Source organism: Lynx rufus, unplaced genomic scaffold (assembly GCF_022079265.1).
Source record: "Lynx rufus isolate CCGP_SWC_20201006 ecotype Redwood Valley unplaced genomic scaffold, mLynRuf1.p SCAF_2, whole genome shotgun sequence".
In the NCBI taxonomy this organism is placed as follows: domain Eukaryota; kingdom Metazoa; phylum Chordata; class Mammalia; order Carnivora; family Felidae; genus Lynx; species Lynx rufus.
Genome location: NW_025814834.1, coordinates 4,772,648 through 4,795,643, shown reverse-complemented (window position 1 = coordinate 4,795,643; position 22,996 = coordinate 4,772,648). Strand labels below are relative to the sequence as shown.

Genomic DNA, 22,996 nt, shown 5'->3' with positions numbered 1-22,996 from the left:
GGGTTTGAGCACGCATGGGTTACAACTGGGTAATATTCAATTTAACCTAAAATGAGGAAAATCTTTCTTGCAGTGGAAAGCTCAATCGACTAGGTCAATCAAGACAGATACAATCAGGGAGCAAAAGGTATATTCATTATTCAATTTAGAGTTTTCTGCTGTTTTGACTTCTATTATAATAACCCACCCCCCTGGGCTAACGTTGGACTTTAGCCCACGTGTGTTGGAGGCTAGCCACCAGACTGGAGAGGTGGGCCCTTGGCATGTTTGGAGCTGTCCATGGTGCGCAAAGTGCACCGCCTCCGATGCCCCGTGATGCTTCACCAGCCTGCCCTTCTACCCAGTCTTATGTCACTACCTGGCCCTGATCCCTCATGATGTTTCACCAGCCTTCCTTCCTACCCGGTCTTATGTGACTCCCTGGCCCTGTAAAGCTTTTATTAACTAAAGAATTGGATGTCATAACCGTGGGCTTTCGTCTCCGTCACCGGTAGACATCCACTTCACCAGGTACCTTCTTCCTGTGGTGGCCACACGTCACGTTGACGTGCGCTCACAAGCTTTGGTCGAGTGGTCTTCACAAAGGCAGTTCCGAAAGCGAAACCCTGCAATTCTGTTGGCTGTCTGGGGAAACAAAAATCATTGCTCATAGGGTGTTTCGCTTTGAAGCTGCCTCCTACCTCGCTATTGTGACTGGTCCTTTGGAGAGAAGGAGAAATTGTCTTCTTTGAGTTATGTGATCTGAAAGGACACGGCCAGAAGATTTCTCATAGTTTTACGATATTTCCATAGTATTTTTAGGGTGTCGGTTTCCTCTGTGCCCATGACTATAGATGAGGCTATTGTTTATTATTCAGAAATGTTGGACTTGAACATTTGCTTAGTCTCTTTGAATGGACGGTATTATGTGTGTCTTTATAGATTAGTTTCCTTTGAAAAGAGTATTAAATGGAGTTGGGAATAGCAGTGCATCTAACAATGGGCTCTCTTACATACTTTTTTTTTTTTTGAGCGCAGAAGTAAGGATTTTTAAAAATAGAACTTATACAAACTACAGTTCCTCTTTGAACCTGGACATTCATGAAGTGCAGTGAAAATCAGGAGAATGAGTCAATCCTTTCCTCCAGGAAAAGACAAACAACCTGAGGAACATCTCTAATGTCTCTGCGTAGATCTGTGCTGTGCGCATAAAGTCACGTGTGCGTAGCCGTTGGCCATTTTGCAAACATTGAACTGGACGAGTGGTTCTTGAGCCTTGTGGCCTCAGGACCCCTTTGCCTTCTTAAAAAATAACTGAGGAATCCAAAAGTGCTTTTGTTTCTGTAGGTTGTATCTAATTGATACGTAGCACATTACAATTCAAAACTAAGGAAATTTGTAAATATTCACATAACTCATTTAAAATCATAAACCATCTGGAGCGCCTGGATGGCTCAGTCAGTTAAGCATCTGACTCTTGATTTCAGCTCAGGCCATGATCTCGTGGTTCTTGAGTTCAAGCCCCACAATGGGCTCTGCACTGGCAGGCAGAGCCTGCTTGGGGTTCTCGGTCTCCCTGTCTCTCCGCCTCTCTCTCTCAAAAATAAAGGAACGTTTAAAAAAATAATAATAAATCGCCCTTTTGTAATATGATTACATAAATCACATTTTTATGAAAAACGCCTTTTCCAAAATGAAAGAAAATCTTGACGAGAGAAGATTGTTTTCTTCTCGAAACTCATTGATGTCTGGCTTAATAAGAGAGAGCTGGGTTGTCATACCGTCATCTGCCATCAGTTCGCTATGTTATGTCATTTTGGTGCTTAAGGACCCTCACCTGGTACAGACATTTTGCTGGAAAAGGGAAGAGTATTCCAGTAGACATTTCTGATCATTGTGGGTGTTCTGTTTGGTTACTACACCAAAATGCAACGTGACAATTTGTCAAAACTTAGGAACGCAGCACAGAATCTGAACAGCTACCGCTAAATCTTTCCTCTCTGCTCCCTTAAAATTCATTCAGCCTCACATGTGACACCGTGCATGCGTCATTTCAAAAATATTGTTTAACTGAGGTATGCAGCTTTCCAAATGGTGACACTTTTCATCAGATGATATCCAGAAGCTGCATTCATTTATATCACTGCCCATCTTACCAGCAAAGGCCTTAAGTATTTGGAAAGTGTCAGGCACATGGTGAGAGATACAAGTCTCCAAGGTTCTCATGCTCACTGGAAGCTCAAATTATATTTTATACGCTGGATGCGTATACTGTGTGCTATTTTTCTTGCATTGTTCATTTTCAAGAAAATACCTGCCAAAGACCCAAGACCGAATAAGCCTGGTTCATGTCTGACATGGTCATTCTTGCAAGTAAAAGTGTGTCCCAGCCAAAAAACTGGCTAGTTCAGCTTGCAACTCCAAGCAATTGCAGAAGAGCATTTCTGCAGGACACTGTCCAGCTTGTGTGTGTGGCACAGACACTCATACGTACTTACCGTGTCCTTACGCAGAAAATTAAAAAGGCATGTATGTACTCAGGGTTGAAATATTGATGAATCTGTAGCTTTTTGGTTGGTTTGGTTTTTTTGCTGCTTGTTTTTTGGGGGCTGGTTGGTTGGTTGATTAAGAGCATTCTTAAGTGCAACTTTTTTTTTGTTTTTATTTAGAGAGCATGGCAATGAATCTTATAACAGCAACAGGGACTGATACAATTTGGTGCCACAGCCTTGGTTTGTGCTCTGGGCCAGCACTTTTAGCCACCATTAAAGCAAATTTCAACACAGTGAAAGAGGCAAAAAGTGCCTTGGAATGTTTTGAAAACAGTACTGAACCTGTGAACCCCTTGATCGGGTATCAGGGACCACACTTTGAGGACTAACAAGCTAGCTTATCCAGAGAGGAAAAATCCGATCTAATGGCCATGGCCAGTCATCAGTCTGTCCTAACAGTTATCTACCCCAGAGAAAGTATTACATGTTAACATAAAATATTAAATCTCTGAGCATTTATGTGTAGTTAGAAACCAGAACTTATTGGGAAAACCTAATTGGAACAAAAATTTCTGTGATTCTTTTTGCATCACTTAATTATGGAAATGAGGAGTCTCCATACTTTAAAAAAAAAAACAAAACAACCCAGTGTGTAAAAGCAGAGTGGTGTCGATTGCATCATCTCTGCAAAGAGAGTACGGTTTCAAAGCCATGGGTTTTTATTCAGATGCTCTCATTCTGAGATGCCAATCATACCGTTTCTGCATTTTGGGTTAGCTTTCAGATCTTGTTAACTGCTTTTGTACCCCCGTGAACACATAGGGCAAACCCATCTTTCAGCAGACAGCCAAAGGTGACGTCGGGATGGGAGGCAGGGAGAATCAATACAGTAAGGGTATTTTTAGGGACTCTTGATGGATTGCTGTATTTTGAGCTTAACTTCGAGTGCCAGATGCCCCAGAGCTGACTAAGATGAACTCACCATTTGCTGAGAACCGTGGGGCCGTCGTGCACGCAGAGGGCTCTGAGGTCACCAAGACAAGACGCACCTTCTTCCCCGCCCCGTGCGGTTTTGGGGAGAACCCCTGTGTCATTCTAGCAGCCTCTCGTGGCGTTTGGGTGAGGGTTTACTCTCCTTGCAGGAGCTCAGCGTCACCGAGCTGATGACCTCCAGGTCCTGGTAACGCGTAGCTGTGAGCTTTTAGGACAGGATCGTATGGCGGCAGATCAGATGAATCCTGCGTACCGGGAGCGATCGGAGGCACCGCGGCGCTAATGACTCCGCGGCCCTCCCTGAAGGCGGCCCCCCAGAAGGTGGGAGCCGTGTTAAGCTGTGCTTCCGTCAGCAGGCTGAAAGCTGTGGATCTGACACGGCTCCCAGTCGCTCGCAGGTTTCTCTCATTGCACCTCATTTGCATCTGGGACATCAATTAGCATGTTTGTTGAGGCTAATTGAATGAAACTCAATCATAGCTCTTAATTGCTTGACTATGTGAAAAGAAATCACATTAATGCAGCTAATTAAGTGTACGGCAATAGATGCAACATAATTAGGAGCGAGAGGTAAAAAACAAGGGTTGGCAAAGGTGTGGGAGCCGGGTTGCGGGGGGACCCGGCGCACAGTCACCAAGGCTATCGACACGTTCAGGAACGGGTCCCTGTGCTCCCGCGCCTGCTTGGAAAAAAGAATCCTCGAGACAAGAGCGCGGACAACTTGAGAAGAAAAATGCAAATAGGTTGGCAATTACTACTTTTTCAAGCTGTTGTGGGGCGGGAGATGGCGCCTCAGAGGGGCCTGGCTCTTGAGTGGGCCCCGGGGACTTGTTACGTGCTGTTTAAAAGTACTTGGCTTTGAATTACCCTCATGCCTCGTTAAAGGGTTTTTTCCCCCTTTTATCATCGATCAGCATTTTCTACGAGGAGCACAAGAAGGGTAGTATCTGTAGCATTTGCATATCAAAATCAAAATCAAAATCAAGCTTGCTGGCTTTATTTTACCCGGCGAGGTCCCTCTCTCGAGCCCCGCAGGGCCGCACGTCCCGCTTCTGAGGAGGCCACGTTGTATACTGGTTCTGGCTTTAATTCCTCAACTGCCAAGCTGGGGAGACATGAAAAGGGATGGATTCTTTCAAACACGGGAAACTCAGCATCGTTTCTCTTGGGGGAACCCAGAAGCCACATACTCAGGCCTCCTTGCCTTCCACTGTTTCTGAAGCACCACCTCCAAGGGCTTTTCGTGGATTAGGAGATGTATCTTGTAAGGTCTGTAAAAAAAAAAAACAAAAAAAAAAAAAAACACAGTGGCTTGCAACGCAAGAATTGCCAAGTTCATATTCTGGGTTTTTTTTTTTTAGATCTAGTTCCTCTGAAGTTTCGACACCTAACTCAAGCGAGGAAACAGATTCCCTGGCCCATGCTGAGCCAAAGATAAATGTGTTCCCTTGCCGCGTTCACATCCAAAGAGCAGACTCTTGGTACATTTCTATAATAATTTTAAATAAAATATCCTGGTTATTGTATGTTAAAACATGCCTATTAAAAGAGCCCATGCTGAGGCTTAGTCACTATCTGATTAGCCTCATTTTAGAGCCCATAAGCAATAAATGCTCAATTACACTCCTGTTATTGTATTTTAATTTGTTAAGAATTGGCATTAAAGAAGAAAGTTATAGCAAGTTGATATTTTTGAAAGAGCAAGTGTGGGAGAATGAAGTCATTCTGTACAAGCCTTGACTTTGGTTCTGAAGCTTGGGTTTGCCCATTTTCGTTGGATATTAATGGAAGTACGTTGAAGATGTCTAAGATGACCTTTGTTTTTTCTTTAATGACCTTGACACTTTGCCCTCCACTAAGCAAGGATGGCTTCCTTGGTGCTTTTTGTTCACATCCCCAGAACCTTGAGCTCAGTCATGAGTCTTCCCGTATTCCTTCCCGTCTGGGTCTGTTTGCTCCTTCACTCTGATTTCGTAACCACCGTCTTTCTGTCTTTGGTCCATATCCTTCCAAAACCACAGCTCTTTCATGGTTGATTATATTTTGGGGTGTTGCCCAAGCGTCTTGACTTCCACGTGGAGTCTTCAGTCTTGTTGGACGGCGGAGACTGACTCCAGGCAGCGCGTCCTGCGGGGTCAGCATGCCTCGGGACCTCTGCTCCTGGCCTCCATGGCTCACGGGAGGCTTGTGGATGCCACTGCCGCTCTCCGGATGGCTGGTTTTACAAGTGCTGATGAAGGCCCAGCCTCCCCACTGCCTCTGAAGAGCTGGTCTGTATCTGCCCCGCTTTGGTGCAGCTCCGATCCTTTCTCTGGCCGTCTTCAGTCCCAGATTCCTCCTGGCTCTGGCCTTGCTTGGCCTTGTGAGTGTGTGTTTGCCACCAAGAGTTGGCCATTTGAGTTGTATCCTTAGGAAGTCATCAGGGACCTTGTGGCATCTTTTCCTTCTGGGTTGGTGCTTTTCAAACCTTCTAGAGTTCTGTGTTTGCTCATCAGAACGTCTCCCCCCCCCCCCCCCCCCCCACCGTGGCCAGGCCTTCCCATTCTGGGCTTTTTCTTCCTGCCCTTCCTCCTCTGCTGAGAATTCCCACGCCCTCTTTCCTGAGTCTGGGTCGGCTCCCGCGTGCCCCCCTCTAAGTGCTCTCTCTCTCTCTCTTTTTTTTTTTTTTAAATAATTCTCATTTTTTTAAAGCGTGGCAGAATAGGGATTTTTGTTTATTTTGTCTTATTTTAATGTTTTTTTTTTTTTAATTTTTTTTTCAACGTTTATTTATTTTTGGGACAGAGAGAGACAGAGCATGAACGGGGGAGGGGCAGAGAGAGAGGGAGACACAGAATCGGAAACAGGCTCCAGGCTCCGAGCCATCAGCCCAGAGCCTGACGCGGGGCTCGAACTCACGGACCGCGAGATCGTGACCTGGCTGAAGTCGGATGCTTAACCGACTGCGCCACCCAGGCGCCCCCTAATGTTTATTTTTGACAGAGTGCAAGTGAGCGAGCAGCAGAGAGGGGGGACACGGGATCTGAAGTGGGCTCCATGCTGGTGGACTGACACCAGCGAGCCCAGTGTGGGGCTTGAACCCACAAACCGTGAGAGCATGACCTGAGCCAAAGTCGGACACTCAACCAACTGAGCCACCCAGGTGCCCCTCCTCCCCACCTTTTTTCTAAGTTTATTTATGTACTTTGAGAGAGAGATCGAGAGAGCGCAGGGGAGGAGCAGAGAGAGAGAATCCCAAGCAGACCCTGTGCTGCTAGCACGGAGCCCGACGTGGGGCTCGATCTCACGAACCATGAGATCATGACCTGAGCCGAAACCAAGAGTCAGATGCTGAACCGACTAAGCCACCCAGGTGCCCCGTAAGTGCTTGTGTTGTGGGGTGAGGTCTCTGCTTTTAACACTCGAGGCCGACCCTCCCTGCAGCAGACTGCGGAGGGACGATGCCTCTTCTCGTGCTGTCTGTCCTGAGGAGCCACGTGCGGGTTCCTTCCCCTGTGTTGGAATCTTGTGCTTCTGGTTCCTTTTTTGTGTCGTGGCTTCTGTCCACAACCGTCCTGCTGTTTGATGACCCAGTGACTGCTTCTCCGCCCCTTCACCGGCTGGCACGTGAACTTAAAGGCTCCGCAGCTTGCTTTCTAGAAGCGGGGGATCCTTGCCTCGGCTTCCCTGCTGCTCTCCAGGCCCCCTTTGCCTCCCTTGGTAGACTTCGGCCGACTTTCCTCATCCCACAGCCTGGGTCTCTGTCCCTTGTGCTGTGCTTCTAGGACTTTATCCGGTTCTCTCTGCGTCACTTGACCCTACAGGTTAACAATTACAACTCACTTTTCCAGCCTCCCTGGGTCCCTGGCGGCCCACACCCTGGTTTATTTGGCGGTTCTTCTGAAATTACATTGACAAGAACTTCATCGTTCATCCTAACTACAGATTTATTGGCTTTTCCCCTTTATATTCTGAAAGGAATTCTACCAAGATTCTGCCAAGGAAGGAATGCGTTTGTTGCATTTCATGCTTAGCCTTAAAACACTTGACGTGCTATTTGCCTAAGAATGTTTTAGAATATGCCCTTTCTTAATGTGTGAGGTCGATTTAACATGTCTACATGTTTGGCCAGGGGGCACTTTGCCAAAAAAAATGCATTTTGAAGGGTCAGTAATTCCTAACTCACCAGTCGGCCCCTCACCCTGACTCTCAGCTGCTTCTCCTCTCCCCCCACCCGACAACCAACTCTTAGATAATGTTTTACTCTGCACGGAATTGTCCAGCGACCCCCACAGAGACCATCCCTGTCTACCTAGACATCCCTGTGGCTCCCTGTTAACTGGGTCATCCACCTCCAGCATGAAGAGAACACAAAGATGCTTTCTCTGGGCACGGTGAGCCGCTCGGAGAAACACAATGTTTGAGTACCAAAGAACGTTCTTTCTTTTTCCACATCACATCTGGCCATTACACACCCATCCGCGAGCTCCACGTTTTCTCCACACCGTACCACCGACGCCCTCAGACATTTTCCTGGTCCTTATTAGTAAAATGCTTGGCCTTTTATTTCAGGAGTTTCTTACCTGAGTTCCCAACAGACCGCTTCATTCTTATCTAGAGGCTTCGTGGTGTTGCCATCCAAGGCAGAACAGGTGTTATAAAATAGCTCCCTACTCCCTGGAACTTTACCTGAAACTTACAGGAAGACCCCGGGGTCCTAGTGCACCTTCTATAAGCAGCAGTTTATAAAATACGATTTCACGTGGACACTTGTTTTCTCCAGCTGGTTTCTAATCCCCCTGATGGAAGCATTTCCTGTGTCTGCTTGGATTTGAGGGACCTGGGTTAGTTCAGGACAAAGAGACTGTGGTTTCAATATAACGATGATGCCACCATAGTAGACAGATCAAAACCTCATTATTTTTAAAGTGCTTGCCACAGTGGAAGGGTCATAGGATTACAACTCGTGGTGTCTGATAGAACCTTGTGTCCTAGATTGTGAAAGGTCGTCTTTTTAATATCTCTTGGATGTTTAACATTTTGAACAGGATTACATGCAGAATGTTCATGGTAAAGAGATTGATCTTCTGAGAACCACTGTGAAAGTCCCAGGGAAGAGGCCACCCCGAGCCACGTCGGCCTGTGCGCCCATCTCCAGCCCTAAAACCAATGGCCTGTCCAAGGACATGAGCAGTTTACACATCTCCCCAAATTCAGGTAAGCTCGCAGCGGACGTGCTGAAGAATCCAGCGTGACGACGGCAGTAGATGTCGCTGGTTGCAGGAGAGTGCGGAGCCCTTGCGGTCAAGTGAGATTTTAACCATTAACATTGTACGTTAAGGCTTAGAAACCTCTTCGCTTCTGTGGGTGGTTCTGTGACTGCCAGCCAGCACCTGGTGCCATTTTGAGTCATGGCCGCCCAGACCAAACCACGAGGTCCTCCCCTAGTTGTGTAGTTGAAAGTCGAGGCTCACATATGATCGAGGATTCGAGGGCCTTGTAAAATACGTAAATTAATCGTGCGGATATCAAGGGTTGGTATTCATTTGTGGCGACCAAGTGGATAAAAGTAGGAGAGCTATTTGGAGCAAGATTTCAAGGAAACCGTTGGACCTAAGATTTCCGTTCTCTCGGTTTTGTATGGTAACTGTCGGGTCATTCTTTAACACAACTGTAATTTTTCCTGTTCTCTTTTAAAGGAGCATTTGCTTTTTAATTCGGGATCAGAGAGCGTGTTTTCTCAAATTTAGACGTGTTTAGAGATTCCTGGCCTTTGTGTGCAATTGCAAGCCATTCAAAATGTCATGGGTCGTTCTTGTTTAAGAATCTTTGCAAATGACTGCCCCCAGCCCTAACCTTCTGGTGATTATTATCAGAGAAAAGGCTGGAGTCCTCCTTCTGACACACTTCAACACATGGATTTGTTTTCCCCAGCAAAAAGTCCCTTTCTCCTCTCTAACCTACATCCAGTCTTCTCAAAATAAATTATGGTTATGCGGCACTTTCTAGCATATGTCTTTGCTTCTTAAAAATGCTGCATTTTCCCCTTTCTGAGATGTTAAGTGCTTTTAAAGAGGGATGATGCTAACCCCACGGTTCTGTGGCATAAATATGACATTGGTTGGTGAAAGCAGGGTAGGAGAAAGGGGCCAGAATTGGGGGCCATAGCTTGGGCTTTACTTCAGGATGCCAAGTGGTGTTGGATAGCTCACTCAGCCAGGTTTTACCACCACATCAGGTCGATCTTGCCTGGCCTGCCTACCTCACAGAGATGTGATGGCAGGTAAGATAACACATACGACAGTTTTGGGAAACTCATAAAGTACAATACAAGCAGCAGCCGTTATCACCAATCAAAACAAAACTGGGCTGGGCTTGCCATCAAAGGAGACATCAGTTCATTCCAGAGTGGTGACAAGGTCTCTTAGGACCTGCTGACCTGCCTTCCAAGACATATATGAAGTTTCCCTCTTCAGGGTGGTGTGCTAATGCTGGGATTAGAAGAGAGAAAAGAACCACCCAAGGGAAAACAAAAATTCTGTATTGAATGAAAAGCTAACGTCTTCACCACTTTGTATTTATTAATTTACTCAAAACATATTTACTGACCACCTGTTCTGTGCCAGGAATGGTGTGTGCTGTGGATACAGGGTCCCTGATCCGCAGAACTTCTGCAAGAGGCAGGCCTCTTCAAACCAGCTAATTTTCCACTTCCCCTTGTAACCCATCGTGTCAGATCCACACGTTTATTTCTTCAAGTCAACAAACGTGTATGGCATTTCTGACGTATGCCAGGCCTGGTCCTGGGCCCTGGGGACGCAGAAGGTTAAGACGTCATCTCTACTCTCCAGAATCTCACCCTCTGGTGGGGAAGACAGACGAGCAGACAAGTAAACGCAGTGCCACATAGCAGGCCACGGCAGGAGTACGTACGGGGGCCTGCAGGCCCAGGGGTGATGTGTTCAGCGCTACCCTAGGAGACGGGGCAAGGCCTCAGGGCTGGGGCACCACCTGTGCTGAGTGTAAACAAAGGAAGGGAGTTTGCCAGGCATTAGGGTGGGAGAGGAGCCTCCGAGGTGGAGAAGTTGTGAATACGTAAGGTTTGCTGTCTAACTTCCTTAATCTTGAGACTTGCATCCCATGGTGCCACTGCTCGTTTTCCTAAGGAAAAATGTGACATTTGGTAAACAGAAAGTACAGAATGCCATTTAACCATGTCCTGTCCCATGCGGTAGGTTATGTATGGCCTGGGCCTGGGTTAAAGGAGTGTTTTTCAGTGCCCCCATTTCTTTTTAACACCCCTGCCTTGGGTGGACGGGAGGGCGCGGGGAAATGCCGAAACCCCTTTTCCACGCTCACAAGCCCAGTTGGTTACAGCGCATTCTTTCAGCCCTAAGCCAAGTTAATTCCTCTTTTTTTTTTTTTTTAATGTTTATTTATTTGTCTAGAGCAGGAAGGGGAGAAAGCACATGAGTCAGGGAGGACAGAGATAGGGGGAGAGAGAATCCCAAGCAGCCTCCACAGTCAGCACAGAGCCCGAAGTGAGACTCAGACTCACAAACCACGAGATCATGACCTGAGCCGAAATCAAGAGTCGGACGTTGGGGCGCCTGGGTGGCGCAGTCGGTTAATCGTCCGACTTCAGCCAGGTCACGATCTCGCAGTCTGTGAGTTCGAGCCCCACGTCGGGCTCTGGGCTGATGGCTCAGAGCCTAGAGCCTGTTTCCGATTCTGTGTCTCCCTCTCTCTCTGCCCCTCCCCCGTTCATGCTCTGTCTCTCTCTGTCCCAAAAATAAATAAACGTTGAAAAAAAAAAATTTAAAAAAAAAAAAAAAAAAAAAAAAGAGTCGGACGCTTAACGGACTGAGCCACCCAGGCGCCCCGCTAAGTTAAGCTTTCTTAAAGGGAGCCTGCTTGGTTTTTCCTCTCCTTTGCATCACAAGTGGGGACGAGGAAATGGGGGTGTGACATCTGCAGGATCACAGTGCCCCTTTGGGGGAAGAAAGGGTCTCGTGGTCATGGCACGCTTGTCTCAGCATGCAGGTGACGTCATCGGCGGGCGGCCCTCCATTCCCTGCTTCCCAGGTGCTCTCTCACCTGAACACAGCAAATTTACCTGGCAGTGAACTGGCGTTACACTTACGGGGTGGACTTCTGGCTAAAAATAGGTATTATTGTAACTGTTTTAGAGCTCTTTGCCAAAGAACTTCCCATGTGCTTAACAGTATCCTTCTTTACAACTCCTTTGAATTTTGCTGTTTTGTTCTAGAGCTCCGAGTTAACTGGTCATGGTTGCTTCTTTTTATGCTGTTCCTTTTTATTTGTTTTCTTACCTCAGTGCTGTTGGAGTAGATAAGTGTCTTGTGCACCTTCCCTTCTAGTAACTTTTTCATTTTGCACAGACGTGACACTTGCGTGTCCCTAAATCCTTGTGCATAACACTTCTTGTCTTAGAATAAAGGTCCATAAGTGAAGCGATTCAGCCAGTGAATATAAACACTCATGAGATTCTTGATATACATTCCAAATTAATTTCTGGAAAGGTTTTGTTATACAAATACCCTACCACCTATAAAGTGAGTTCCCATTTCACCCCCACACACTTGTGGCATTGCTATTATCATTTTTAGAATCTGTAGTAATCTCATAAGCAATAAAAATATCTCCTGCTTTATTTGGATTTCTTCAGTTGGGACTAAGGTTGGCCATCTCACGTTTATTGTCACAGGTATTTCTTATATTGAAATTGTTTAGATGTCGTCTTTTCCCTTTTTTGTACTAGGTGTTTGTCTTTTTTATTGATCTGTAAGAACTCTTTATATATTGAGGATATTAGCGCTTTATAATACATTCTGCAGATAGTTCCCCAGTTTATTATTTGCTTTTTTTTTAATTTTATGGTCTTATCTGCAGGTAGAGGTTTTCCCCGTTTTTAGCATATGATCAAAATATATACGCAGAATCAAATCAGAAGTCCTTTACTTCTGTGGTTTCTACTTTAGATATTTAGAAGGCCTCTTGAAATCCTGAAAACAGTTAACAATTCACATAATGTATTTCTGAGTTTCACAATTTTATTGCCTGTTTTTGAAAAATATTTAGCCTTTAATCCATCTTTAATCTGTTTGGGTCAATTATGTGCAAGAATAAATCTAATCAAACTTTTTATTCAAATTGATAACTAATTGTCCTTTCTGTGTTGAATTGTTTTCTTATAACTGTATGCATCACCTTTATTGTACAACTAATTTAATCAAATTCACCATGTTTCTGGCCTTGAGACTCTATTCAGTTGACCTACTGTCTCCACATGATGTTATCATGTATGGGTTTACCACAGTGTCTCAGATTCATGACTCAATCTGTTATCTGGTAGCAATATTACTCGTTCATTTTATTGTCGTTCTTGACTGTTGCCACTCGTTTATTTTTTCCAGTAAACTTCAGAGTAACTTGAGACCTTCCCCTTCCCCCCAGAAAAGAATCCCACGGTGGCTCTAACTGGCATTGCTTCTAACCTATCAGTTAACTGGAGCAACTGACGACTATGTTTGCGTTTCTTGTCGTGGAACACAGGTCTTGCCCAACTTGCTCAAACTTAATATACATCCCTCAGTAAAGTTCCAGGACTTCGTTTAGATGTATCGTGCGGATCCGTTCTGTTCATTTTTGGTGACGTGTGAAGCTGATCTTTTTGGGGGGTGGGGGAGGAGAGTGAAGGGGGCTGTCTATTCTATCACTTACTTGGCAAGAAATAAGAAAGCTCCTAGTCCTTATACTTTTTATCTCCAGCCGTCTTCCTGAACTCTTGTTAGTTGGAGTATTTATTCAGATGTGTGTCTTCATTTTCTAGTATACGGTCATAATGCATCTTGCATTTCAAATATTACAGTGCCTCGTTGTACGTCAGTTTGGTTTTTAGCCTTTACATCCAATGTCATGATTTGGGTACTTTACTGCTTCGCTTCCTGTTTCCTGTACGCTTCATCTTCCATCGTTGTTGGGTCTGCCGTGTGTATGCCCAGTCCTGATGAGTGGTCTGGAGACTTGGGGGCAGTACAACGCCTTCCCTCCAGGGGCCTTGTACTCCACAGTGGTGGCAGAGGAGACAGAAGAAACAGAAACAGATAAGGCCATTGAAGTTGGCGATCAATGCTCAAAGGACAAAGGAGGCAAGGGGCTAGAAGATCACTGGGGGGGGCGGGGGCGGCAGGGAGGTCCTATGTTATTCCTGGTATTGGGAAATGCTTTGCCAGTCTTGGAATGTTGACCACATTTCACACACGAGAATGCTGGAAACGTGATGATCTTGATGTAAGGTTTTGCCCTGGGCTCGGGAAAGAGGAGAGAAACATGTCAAAGCAGCTCCCTTGCGTACTAATAACTGAGCTCACCAGTTAAGCAGAGTAAATGAGCCTTCATGAAGGTGGGGTGGCCCCACGCTCCTGTTGGGCAGCTGTGGAATGCAGGCATGGCGGGCTCAGGGACACATTCCGGAAGAGCCAACCCTGGGCATCCCCGCCTCCAACCTGATGTGGATGCTGATGCTTGAAAGAGAAGGGAGCAGCTTGGGAAACTCAGAGCTCTGCACAGTCACAGAGAAATGTAAATAAGTGGCAAGGAATGTCCGCTCTGACCGTGAGGGACATAAGTGAAGGGCACCAGCCTGCCCGTGAACCCTGGGCCGTCGATCTGAACTGAACCTACCCGTCAGCGTGTGCCACACCCGTGTCCAGAGGCCGCAGGGAAACCCCTGCATCGGCCTGATCGACCCTCAGGCTCTGACTCATAAATACGAGTACAGACAACCAAGAGGTCTGTGGAATCCAGCAGTAAAAGCAAACAGGGACCGAGAGAAACAAAAGGACCAGTGATCCTAGAATAAAGGGAGTGATACTGAGGGAGAAGGAAGGAAGAGATTAATTACTGTTTTCATAAAATGCAACAAACTAAAGAGTATATGAAAAACCTGGGGGGAAAGACTTCTTGCAATTTAAAGGAAAAAGATGACAAAAATCAAAAATTCCGTAGATAGGTTAAATACTGTAAAGAGGGGCGCCTGGGTGGCGCAGTTGGTTAAGCGTCCGACTTCAGCCAGGTCACGATCTCGCGGTCCGTGGGTTCGAGCCCCGCGTCGGGCTCTGGGCTGATGGCTCAGAGCCTGGAGCCTGTTTCCGATTCTGTGTCTCCCTCTCTCTCTGCCCCTCCCCCGTTCATGCTCTGTCTCTCTCTGTCCCAAAAATAAATAAAAAACGTTGAAAAAAAAAAAAAAAAAAAAATACTGTAAAGAACATGGCCAAGGATACCATTGGTGACATAGGTGTGCAGAAGAAGACATATGTTGGCGTCTTCTTGTCCGAAGAGCCTGGTATGAAGCTGGAGGGGACAGGAGGCTCTGAAAGCTCAGAGAAAATCCCAGAAAGCATCCCAGGTAGGAGGAGAGAGCGAGGCTACCCGCCAAGAGACGGAACTCTTCTGGCCTGTCGCCTTCTCAGCGCAAACACCACGTGCTAAAAAGTAACGGAAGAATTCCTTTCTAAGGACCAATCACTTACGGGTGGCTGGGTGGCTCAGTTGGCTAAGCGTCCGACTCTTGATCTCAGCTCAAGTCACGATCTTGCGGTTTGTGGGTTCGAGCCCCACATCGGGTTCTGCACTGACAACAGGGAGCCTGCTTGGGATTCTGTCTCCCTCTGTCTCTGCCTCTCCCCCACTTGCTCTCTCTCAAAATTAAATAAAAATAAACTTAAAGCAATTAAAACACTAAGGGCCAATCATTTTGAACCTAGACGTCTATATGCAGGGCCAAACTACTATCGATCAAGTATGACGATAGAAAAGAATTGTTTTAGATGACGTATAGGCATACAGAAGCCAAGTGACTTTTTGAAAAATCCGCTTAAGCATCTACTCCAGCAAAAAAGAAGAGGAGGAAGAAGAAAAAGAAGAATCCAGAAGATACTTATTCAGGCCTGGTTAAGTCTCCCCCTCCCCAGGGAACCCTCCCCCTCCTCCAAGGTCACTCACGCAGGATGTCTGCGGCGTCATCCGTCTTTTCCATTGCTTTGGCTTGGAACCCACTTGGCCGTTCTAATCCCAGGCCACATTTTTGAGAATCCACCCAATTGTAATCGCAGATATGCTTCCAGAGAAGACGGTCAGATGTCCGGAACTGTTTTCCGGCCTGAGTTATTGGCCAGGCTGGTGTGGTAGAATGGTATCCACCGATGATGGAATGCAGACTCCTATCAGGCCCTTAAGTTCCTCTGACATTGAAGTAGACAACAGGACAGTGTAATGGCCAGCGGTCGGGCCCGGGGAGGCAGAAACACTAACTTGGGTCCCACCTTCACCATCTCGGGACCTTGAACAGGTGTCTCTGCGCACGTCAGCTTCTTCCTCATCGTTACGGTGGAAAACGGGCCCACCTCCGCTCTTGTGAGGGTAACACGCCGCGTGCTGCCTTTCCAAAGCGTGGCCCAGGGCGAGTCTCCAGAAGTGTCTCAGGAATCCGTCATTACAGCTGTGCTTGTCCCCCGTGAAGAAAAGGAAGAAATTGCGGAATTAATTTTTCCTACATTTTTTTAACATTTATTTATTTTTTTTAATTTTTTTAAAGTTTTTTTTTTAACGTTTATTTACTTTTTGAGACAGAGAGAGACAGAGCATGAATGGGGGAGGGTCAGAGAGAGAGAGGGAGACATAGAATCCGAAACAGGCTCCAGGCTCTGAGCTGTCAGCACAGAGCCCGACGCGGGGCTCGAACTCACGGACCGTGAGATCATGATCTGAGCCTAAGTCGGACGCTTAACCGACTGAGCCCCCAGGTGCCCCTGGAATTCATCTGTTTTCATGCCACGCACTGTTGTTTCTGTAGCCTCTGTGTAGTCGTTGTGGGTTCAACACCGTAAACCCGTGCCGCCTGCAGACCGCGTGCCCCCTGCCGTGGCAGAGCGGTGGGCAGAGAGGCGCTCTGCGGGGCTTTCCGGGATCTCCGAGGGCCCTGGGCTCGCGGGCCGTGGCCCAGCGTCTCTTTTTTCCTGCCACATTTGGTTCTGAGCTGCCACATACCTCCCTGTCCTGAAAGGGTGTCTTTGTTGAGTATTCGGGACCACGACTGTGCTTTACCGCACCGGGGCGACGCGTGGGCCTTCGTAGCGGGGGAGACCTTGCCCCCTTGCCTCCCTCCCTCCGCTCCTGGCCCCCGGCGGTTTCAAAATACGAAAGAAAGCCGTCGGGAGGGTTGAGGCTGCTTTTCCGGGGTGGGGGGCGGGGATCTGGATGTGTTTTGAGTATCGAGCCGCCGTTGACATCTAAAGTCTCCGCCATGCTGTTTTCCTCCACACTTCAGTAATCAGGACATCCAGCAAACCCATAAAAAACCAAACTAATAGCATGAATATTCAGTGACCTAGAATACTAATTATTGTCATGAATATTAATGTGATCGGACTTGCTTTTTCCTCTCCTCTTTCTCTCCCGTCCTCTTTCTCCCTCTCTCCCTCTCTCTTTTTTTCCACTTAGCCGGCTCTAAAGATGGGTCATAATGAGAGCATTTAAGAGGGAGCGCGCTCTCCGCCGTGACAGGGACTGGGGTAATAAGGAGAGCTTGATTAACGCGGTGCACTTGGGGGAGAGATGAGAGGCTTCACGTGGGCCTGTTCGGGGGAGGCAATGAGACACCGGCGGCTCTGTTACTGCTCCCGGAGATTAATGAGGCCTAAGAGTGCATTAGGAACAGTGACAAAGGTTTGATCTAATGGGCTCAGTCATTTTTCCTTTGAGTGACAGACGCACAGAAGTAATTGGCTGTGCAGAATGGCAGCTCATTGGCGGTACTTAAGGATACATTATCCCCGTTGTGTGGCCCACAGAGGCTGTTTATCAAAACTGCTCACACCGCAGACGCCGAGCCGCTAAGCTGCTGTTACGGCGGTAATAGCTATTACCAAAAAAAAAAAAATAATAATAACGCAACATCAAAACCCGATCCGTTGTTGTCTCATAGAAGCAAAGTTTTTCTTTGTTTAGTTTCACATGGTCCGGTGCCGGTCACGTGCGTCTCCCGGTCTGTCGGGCCACCCCTCGTCAGCACCCCGGGGCTCGCTTCTCACCGCGTGCCGGCCTCCGTCACCCCTTCCTGTCGCACACTTTGGACTTTGTTTACAACGTTCATCCTCTGATACATAAATCGGGCGCCGCCGCTAAACCCCCTCCTAGCCCCTTGGTAGAACACTTGCCTGATTGGCTGAGAATTATTTCTCGAAAAAAAAAAAAAATCCAAACAGCAGCATCCCGTGATATCTGCATCCGTGCACTAGGGTTTACCGGGAGTGGGTTTTGATGGCTGTTTAACAACCCGTTATTTTTAGGAAAAGGAAGAAACGTTTTGTGGGGTTTCTGTTAGCTACATCTGTAATTAAAAGACGTGAAAGTTATTATTTTATCCTTTAGAAGAGCCCGGACATCTGCAGCTTCTATGAGACATGCATTCTTATTGCTAGCTGTTTCTGTGTTTATACGTTTCTCCCACTGAGGTTTAGGCAAATATCCGTTCTGTTGCTTCTGTCATTCTTCCAGGCGTGGACCGTTAATTCTCTGTTATCCCCTCCCAGTTTCGTGAGCTCACAAATTATGTTTTTGTTGAGTCCATACTAGTGCCCGTCACCCGCCAGGTGACATCTAGGAGGTAACCATTGAGGATGAGCACTGTTTGCTTTCCCCCGCCCAGCACCCTGTGGGCAGGACCACTGGGGACAAGTTCAGGAGCCTGCCTTCCATTTTTTGGAAGCCGTCTTCAATTATTTGAACTCTAAGTGGGGTGTTCTTTTCTGTAAGGACTGCCAAAAGCACCTCGATCGTGGTGATTTCAGTTAAAAACCCTGGAAACGCTGAGCTGTCTGCCACTCTGGGGACAGACACACCTATAAGTAAAAGAACAGGTTTGGAAACTTTTTCTCCCTTTCAAAAGTGTGTGTGTTTGGTGACAAATAGTGTTTCCAGCTGGACCAGCAAATGGTCGGCATTTGAGAGAGGCTGGGGGGGGGGGGGGAGGGGGCGGGGCCAGGGAGGACCTCAGCCATCAGGAAGGCAGCTGAGTGCCGGCCTGGGCCTCGGAAGGAGCCGTTCTGGGATAGAGGAAGGAGCCGTTCTGGGATAGAGGGGAGGCCACGATTGGCCCCCTTACTACGTCCCCATCCCCACACTGGCAGAGGAGGATCTTCAGGGAAGTCATGACGCTTGCCATCTCCCAACCTTGTGGTCCAGTGTTTCGTGGCTTCCGCTCATATGGAGAACGTTCGCCTTTCTGGAGTATTTCTGGGGGGTGGTAAAACCCAAGGACATCCACAGCCAAGCAGTTCACCTCCACGCCACTGACGCGGTTTCTCTGCGAGCACCGGCTTCACGAGGACTGGAAGGGAGAGGGAAGGGGGCACTTTGAAAGTAGACCCACATGACCACCTCGGCCTCCTCCCTGAAAGGGAGAATAAATGTAGCGATAGCCAGAGAAATTGGCTCTCAGAACGGTGTTGGCGAGTCAAAATGGATTTTGTGCAAAGCACATACTGTATTTACCAAAGAAAGAAGAAAGAACATCTCAAAGACGGAACCGTTACCCATCACCAAGGAAGAAAGCGAACGGTTGAATGTAGTGGTTGGGAGTATGGAGGGCAAGATACGGACGTCTCGGCGTTCTGTTTCACAGAACCCTATTATACGAATGCTGTCATCATATTTTGTTGCTTAAAAGAAAACCTTAGTTTTGTTTTCCTCCTTGTGGTGGCGCCATACCTCGTTACTGCTGCATCGCAAGTGAACTTGGCCGTGTCACCCATAGGAGTAATGGGTCGTAGCCAAACAAGCACGAGGTGCGCGTTGTGTAAGCCAGCGCAAGGAAGCATGGTGACTGACGCAGGTCTCCATCAACACCTAGGAGTCTGTAGCAGCAGGTGTTCTGAAGCAGAGAAAATCGGGCAAGATGCAAAGAGTGTTTTTGCAGCGACAAGCGTGGTGCCTGACGACTGGGATAGACAGACTTTGCCTTTGGAAAAAAAAAATTTAAACCTATTTCTAAGTACAGTCACTTAAGTGAGAACTGACCTTCTGGTGTGCTTAATATCTTGGTCTTGAATTGTCCCAGACAGCAATTGGGACATCCCCCGGGGTGCAGCGCTAGCCCGGAAGCGGGGGGTGAGCAGGCCCGCGGGTTCCCTGGCTCCCCTTCTTCACCATCGGGTTACACCAGCATCCACACGGCTTGCACCGTGTCCCAAGCACACGATTTCGTTTATTCCTTTCCTTTTATAAACTGTGCCTCTGACCCCTTGGGCGTAACTGGTCATAATACTTCGGGGATTTTGGAAGACCGAGGGTGGGAGGCGCGTGCCTGCATTGCCCCAGCGCTGAGCGTGCACTTGGGCTCCCGCATTGTGAGGAGGACGATACCAGCAAGACACAGGCGTGAGCAGGTGACCGCGAGGAGATGCTATCACGAGAAAAACGTGAGGGAGACAGACTCTTCAGAATTTAGAAACAGGCAAGTTTAGCAATGTCACCGTTTTAAGCTTTTATTAAAATATAAACGATAGAGGGGTGCCTGGGTGGCTCAGTCAGTTAAGTATCCAACTCTTGATTTTGGCTCAGGTCATGATCTCACGGTTCGTGAGACCGAGCCCTACGTCAGGCTCTGTGCTGACAGTGCGGAACCTACTTGGGACTCTCTTTCACACTCTGCCCCTCCCCCACTCATGGTTGGTGTCTCTCTCTTTCTCTCTCAAAATAAATAAATAAACATAAAAAAATTTTTATTTAAAAAAAATTGTTTTTTTTTAACGTTTATTTATTCTTGAGACAGAGACAGAGCATGAACGGGGGAGGGGCAGAGAGAGAGGGAGACACAGAATCGGAAGCAGGCTCCAGGCTCTGAGCCATCAGCCCAGAGCCTGACGCGGGGCTCGAACTCACAGACCGTGAGATCGTGACCCGGGCTGAAGTCGGACGCTCAACCGACTGAGCCACCCAGGCGCCCCACATAAAAAAATTTTTAAATAAACTACAGAGAGAAGGAAAAGTCACCAATGGTGAAATTAACAAGTGCTCCTGTCTGCAGAAGCTTTTCAGTTTACCCAGCGCTTCACACAACGCGATCTTTGTGTCATTCAGCCACGTGAGGTATATTCGTGTCCTCGTCATTAGTATCACCGTTTCTCCTCCTCCTCCTTCCTTGTCACCATCGCTGTTATTACATCCACTTTACAAATCGTGAGCTGAATTGTTTTCACGATGCCTGGGTTCCATCTTCTTCTAGCCCACTGGCCTAAGAAAATCAGCAACGTGTGTCAGGCCACACGTCAGAAGCCAGGAAGATACTAATGCTGTTTGACTGTGTGATGACTCTCCTGGGATTTTATCCAGAGGAAAAGCGTGAATAAAAGATGTCCTTTGCAGTGTTGTTTACCCCAGTGAGAAATTGGAAACGAAGCGATCCGGAAGTCGGAAAGTAGCAGTGTAAAAACTGCGTTAGATCAGCAAGATGTTACGTATCTAAAATTATTCTAAAGATGATGGGCCCACGTGCGAAAATGGTTAGAGAGCTGTAATTAAGAAGCGGAATCTAAAATCACACCATTTCTGCAGCCGCCACTAAGAACATTTGATGCTCATGTTCAAAATGAGTTGCTCTGTGACATGAGATTTTGGTAGACTTCTTGTTTATCTCAGTCATTTTTATCTATATAATTTTGCCAGATAAGTTTTAAAGACAATAGAACTGACTCATTTTTTTCCCCCTTGGCATCATAAGTAGAAGAGGGAGAAGTCAGAGTAAAATGAGCTTTTTCCACATTTGAGGAGATAACTGCGAACTGATCCCAAGACTTGTCGTTCTGAGTGTGGCCATGCGGTTGTGTTTGGTGGCAGTCACACTTGCTGTTACCGCCCAGTGTGGACCCCGTACGTGCTTTCTTCCCTGGTGTGGAAAACACATCACAAAAAAAGATACTTGGTAATCTCAGAAGCCCACGATTCGGTCTCAACAGTAGATGTGTTGAATGCACCCTTTCACAAAACAAGTGTCACGTTACAACAATGCAGAATCCTGGACGCCTACATCTTTAAGACACCGAATGTGTCCTTGGAAAAAAAATCCTCTTAGCCTGAAGTCTTGGTTGCCAAAAAGGAGGGCAGATTTCCAATGCAAATAGTGAGGCAACGGCCCTGCTCATAGGCACTTAAATCACCCGTATCTCACTTTTTATGGTAGTGTTGTGAATTATATTCTTTTTGGGTTTATAATTAGAGGACGAACAGATGGCGAAGGCCTAGTTTGAAGTGGCGTGGCCGTTAGAGTAGCCTCCGCCGTCCTGTTCCGGTTCCAGCAAACTGGTCTCCCCGCCCACACGCAGCGGGGGTCCACACCCCAGGAGGTGTGCAGGGCAGCCTCACACCCAAGCTCCCAAGCTTTTGTAACATCAGAAGCCAGGTGGGAATGAGAATTTACCTAAGAAAGCAGTCTCTATGGGGACGCCTGGGTGGCTCAGTCGGTTAAGCATCTTACTGTGGCTCAGGTCATGATCTCGCGGTCTGTGAGTTCGAGCCCCGCGTCGGGCTCAGTGCTGTCAGCTCAGAGCCTGGAGCCTGCTTCGGATTCTGTGTCTCCCTCTCTCTCTGCCCCTCCTCTGGGCGCGTGTGCGCTCTCCCTCTCTTTCTCAGAAATAAACATTAAAATAACTAAATAATCCCTGTGTGTTTCTGAGAGTGAGGACTCCAAGGGGGGAGGGTGGAGCTCCCATCAGTCCTGTCCTGTAATTATGATCTGTTTTTAAAAGGTCTGAGACTCCACAGTGGACATAAAGGTCTGGTTTCTACCCACGCACTCAGAGACCCCTCCGTGGCTCTCGTGCCCCCCTCGCTCGATGCGCAGGAAACTTCAGTGATCTATCACCTGTCGCCAACTGCTGCTCTTTCTCTGGCTGCGTAACCGATCATTCAGACGCCAAATATTCTTTTTCCAGTTCGAGCCTTTGGGCAGGCCAGGCTTGTTCGTGAAGACGAACCAGAACGGAAAGTGCAACGAGCAAAATTCTGTACTTAAAAGAAATGACTGTTGACGAATCTTTATTTGAATGCTGTGAAAGACCTTATATCTCAGAGTATATTTTTAAAAAACCAGAGCAAGCTACTTTTTATGTAAGAAGCCTATAGCTTAAAAGAGGAATGCTGTCTTTGATGTCATTTGGCGGACGAAAACATCCGCGTTCAATAGAGACCCAGCGTCTTTTTCAGGCTCGTTTGAGACCAGTTCAGGCAACACACTGATCTTCATTCAGATATAAATGCCGTAGTCACTTTGAAATGCAAATTGTTTTCAGAAAAATAGCATATGGTGGAGGTAAGTACCTTTTCAAATCAACTCTTACACTTTAGGGATGTAAGTAAAGCCAGAATTATTCTTTGGGAAGAATCTGGCGCTTTTGACACATGGAAGCTCGCGCTAATCAGGCCGGCCCGTGAGCACACGCATATCCATATCAAGGCGATGGGGCTGAGGCCCC

At 47.2% G+C, this 22,996-nt stretch overlaps 1 protein-coding gene across 2 annotated transcripts in view; it reads left to right on the top strand.

Moving 5' to 3' along the window:
• AGAP1 (ArfGAP with GTPase domain, ankyrin repeat and PH domain 1) overlaps nt 1-22,996 on the top strand; it is a 549,698-nt gene that overhangs the window by 355,233 nt on the left and 171,469 nt on the right. For both annotated transcript variants that reach the window (XM_047085687.1, XM_047085686.1), the window contains exon 11: nt 8,492-8,660. In XM_047085687.1, the coding sequence (XP_046941643.1) occupies nt 8,492-8,660 (169 nt within the window). The remainder of the gene's footprint in view (nt 1-8,491; nt 8,661-22,996) is intronic.